We start from the raw sequence: 3,473 nt of genomic DNA on the forward strand, positions 1-3,473 counted from the left end.
GCTATAAACCCACCAGCCACTCCTCAGAAGGAAGGTTGGGCAATCCTACTTCCATAGTGATACTGCCTCGGAAACCCAAGGAGGTGTCGCTATGAGTCGGGGCTGACTCGACGGCAAATAACATAACATAACATAGCAACAGTAAGGAGTTTTCTAATGTGAATTCTTCGTAATTTCTTTGTGAGTTTTTAAAGACCCCTAACTGTTGTTAAATTGTTGTCTGACACTGAGCTAGTTCATGCAGTTCTTTATCTTTCTTTCACATCTAATTGTTTTATTTCCCTTGATTACAGAATGATTTTAATTTACATAATTGAAACCAGGCTAAAGCATCAGGAAAAAAAAAAAATGACTGTAAGGAGAGGAATGTGGAGAATTGAACTTATAGAAAATCTGGAGTGAGTGGTTTTCTTAGTAAGCGTGAGCCATCTGCCTTTCAAATGGTGATGGCTTCCAGTAATGGAAAACTTCTTTGTAAGGGTACCCCTATTTACAGAACAAATCTGGATTCCCCAGGAGTAGTGAGTTTGTCATAACTGAGAAGAGTAAATGTTTTTGCAGAGCTGTGACCCATGGACAGCTCCAAGACACACACTGGAGGGCTGGATTCCTAGTGGCAGCTGCTGAGTGCTCTCTGCATTGGAGATGATAAAGAGCCCTTCCTTCCATGCTTCCTCCATCTATAGTGAGCTTAAACTGAGAGGAATTGAGATCCAGAATTAATATACTTAGATAATTGAAACAACATTACTATTTTGTTTTTTCATGTCCTATGGCAGTATGAATAGCTACAAACAGAACAACAATGCTTAGGAAGAGGGATGTCATGAGGTACTGGATTGAAAAGGATTTATCTTGACAGAATGGGAATAATTATGCTTAGTAGTTCTACTTAATGGTTTTTATTTTTTAATCTTTTTTTTTTGGTAAAGTTTTAAGAGCAGTGTGTTTTTCTTATAGTCCCTTGGAAGCAATGACTTCTGGGAAAGGGTACCATGACTCAGCTCTCAGTCCTCAGCCACACGTTCCTGCCCCAACTACTTTCTGAGATGAAAGATCATGCTATTCCTTGGACTGGCATGAGCTGCCACAAAAGGCCATGTTGTTTCTAATTTTTTAGTTTCCTTTATTGTTGTTGTTGTTATGAGTCAGCCCTGACTCATAGCGACCCCTCCTTGGGTTTCCGAGGCAGTATCACTACGGAAGTAGGATTGCCCAACCTTCCTTCCGAGGAGTGGCTGATGGGTTTGAACCGCCAGCCTTCTGGTTAGCAGTCAAGTGCCTTAGCCACTATGCTAAATTTGCATTTATTTACTTACTTACTTATGTGCTTAAATTTTATTTTAGTTCTTGGTGATTTTGGTTCATCAACAAAGAATGTTATTATGGCAGAAGAAAAAAGTACTGGTTTCATTGGTTGCAACGTACCAGATAGTAACCCCAAAGCTGAGGTGCGCTATAAAATCCGGGGGAAATGGCTGAAACGTTCCACAGGTAAGATGTTTTTTTAAAAGCCAATGACATGCAGAAGCAGCAGCCTACTGTTAAGTTCTGTGTGGCAGGCAGTGTTGATACAGAAATAAACAAGGTATATTGTCTTTGCTCTTAGGAAGCCAAGTAGAAGAGACTAAAACAAAAGGTCACAATATACAAATGATTCTAATTCAGTACCTTTAGGGCTTTATCCTTGAGTCATTCAGGTCTCTGCTCAGGTATCAGGTAGTCCTTAGAGAAAACCTCCCTGATGTCCCTGCCTAAAATAATATGCCTTGCCACTCTTTGTCCCCTTGATTCAACTTTGCTTGTCTTCAGAGAATTTATCACACCTGATGCTGTCTATTACTTACCCTTGCCTCTGCCACTCCCCCTGTCCTGCACTGGGATATAAGCTACATGAGTGCTTTGTTCGTTGCTGTCACTTGTGCCTCAGCCATTGTCTGACAGAAAATAGGCACTCAATACATTTGGTGAAAAAAAGAGGAATGACTAAACAACGAATGAATGAATGCCACGTGATCAGTGTTATAGGGACAGGTTTGTTTAAGGTGATAAGGTGGTCCCTGGTAGTTCAAATGGTTTGTCCTCTCCAACTAAATCTAGTTCCATTAAGATTCTGGCAGTTTGCTGTTGCATCTATTTCTGCTCATAGTGACTACACGTGTTACTGAGTAGAACTCTGTTCTGTAGGGTTTTCATGGCTGTGACCTTTCAGAAGCAGATTTCAGGACTTTATTCTAAGGCACCTCTGAGTGGGTTCTAACCACCAACCTTTTGTTTAGTAACAGTGCTTAACAATTTGCATTACCCAGGGATTCCATTCCATTAAGGTTACTGCTGAGAAAACCCTGTGGCGCAGTTCTACTCTGTAATGCACAGAATCATCATGAGTTGGAATCAATTCAATGGCCGTGGGTTTGGGATTTTTTTTTGGGTAGGGTGGATGTTGTATCTTTGCCTAAGCATGTTTCTTCTGTTTTCAGTATTCTGAATGAGTGATTTTGTGTTAAAATGTTTATGTTGGATTTGATTTTGTTACTTAAGTACTGTTGACTCCTTTTCTGCTTTTTGTGTTGCTTCATCTTGTGAATTTTCCTTAATTGCTTGTTTGCTCCTGGTCTTACATCTAAATTTAAAACCTAACTATCAACCATTGTTAGTTTATAGTTGTATTGTGGTATCCTTCACTAAGGGGAGAGGCTTAACTGTACTCCCCTTCCTTCCTCAGGTAATTACTTAATCCTTCCATCAGGAAATCTTCAGATTTTGAATGTATCCTTAGAAGACAAGGGATCATATAAATGTGCAGTTTATAATCCTGTGACACAGGAATTGAAAATTGAACCCATTGGCCGAAAACTTCTTGTGAGCCGTAAGTATTTGGGAGAATAATGATAACTAGAAAAGGAAAATGCCTCAAAAAAGTATTCTTCATTAAAAAGTTGTGAAATGAGAGTTGATTATTCTTCCAGATTCTGTTTGTTTATCATAAGAAAATCTTCTAAAAAGATTTTCTGGATTTTACTGTTTTAGAATAGTACTGTAGTTGTTTTAGGTGGCATAGTGCCTAAGGCATTTGCCTATTAACCAGAAGGCTGGCAGTTCAAACCCACCAGCACTCCTTGGAAGGAAGATTGGGCAATCTGCTTCCGTAGAGATACCACATCAGGAACCCAAGGAGGGGTTGCTATGAGTCAGATTTGACTCAACGGCAGTGAGTTTGGTTTTTTGGTTATAGAGGGGAATTTTAGTTAAGATGATAGAGTGAATACATATGGAAAACTTTTCCCTGCACGCAAACAAAAAGAAAAGTATAGAGAAAATATAACAATGGTAAGCATATTGGTGGCTGACTAGGAATTGTTGTTGTTGTTGTTATGTGCTGTCGAGTTGGACCCGACTCATAGCGACCCCTCCTTGGGTTTCGAGGCAGTATCACTACGGAAGTAGATTGCCCCATCTTCCTTCCGAGGAGT

At 39.8% G+C, this 3,473-nt stretch overlaps 1 protein-coding gene across 1 annotated transcript in view; it reads left to right on the forward strand.

Moving 5' to 3' along the window:
• CDON (cell adhesion associated, oncogene regulated) overlaps positions 1-3,473 on the forward strand; it is a 207,503-nt gene that overhangs the window by 78,719 nt on the left and 125,311 nt on the right. The window contains exons 3-4 of the mRNA XM_007947239.2: positions 1,348-1,494; positions 2,726-2,869. Of these exons, the coding sequence (XP_007945430.2) occupies positions 1,348-1,494; positions 2,726-2,869 (291 nt within the window). The remainder of the gene's footprint in view (positions 1-1,347; positions 1,495-2,725; positions 2,870-3,473) is intronic.

Source organism: Orycteropus afer, unplaced genomic scaffold (genome assembly GCF_000298275.1).
Source record: "Orycteropus afer afer isolate SDZICR_OR568_19922 unplaced genomic scaffold, OryAfe1.0 scaffold00178, whole genome shotgun sequence".
In the NCBI taxonomy this organism is placed as follows: domain Eukaryota; kingdom Metazoa; phylum Chordata; class Mammalia; order Tubulidentata; family Orycteropodidae; genus Orycteropus; species Orycteropus afer.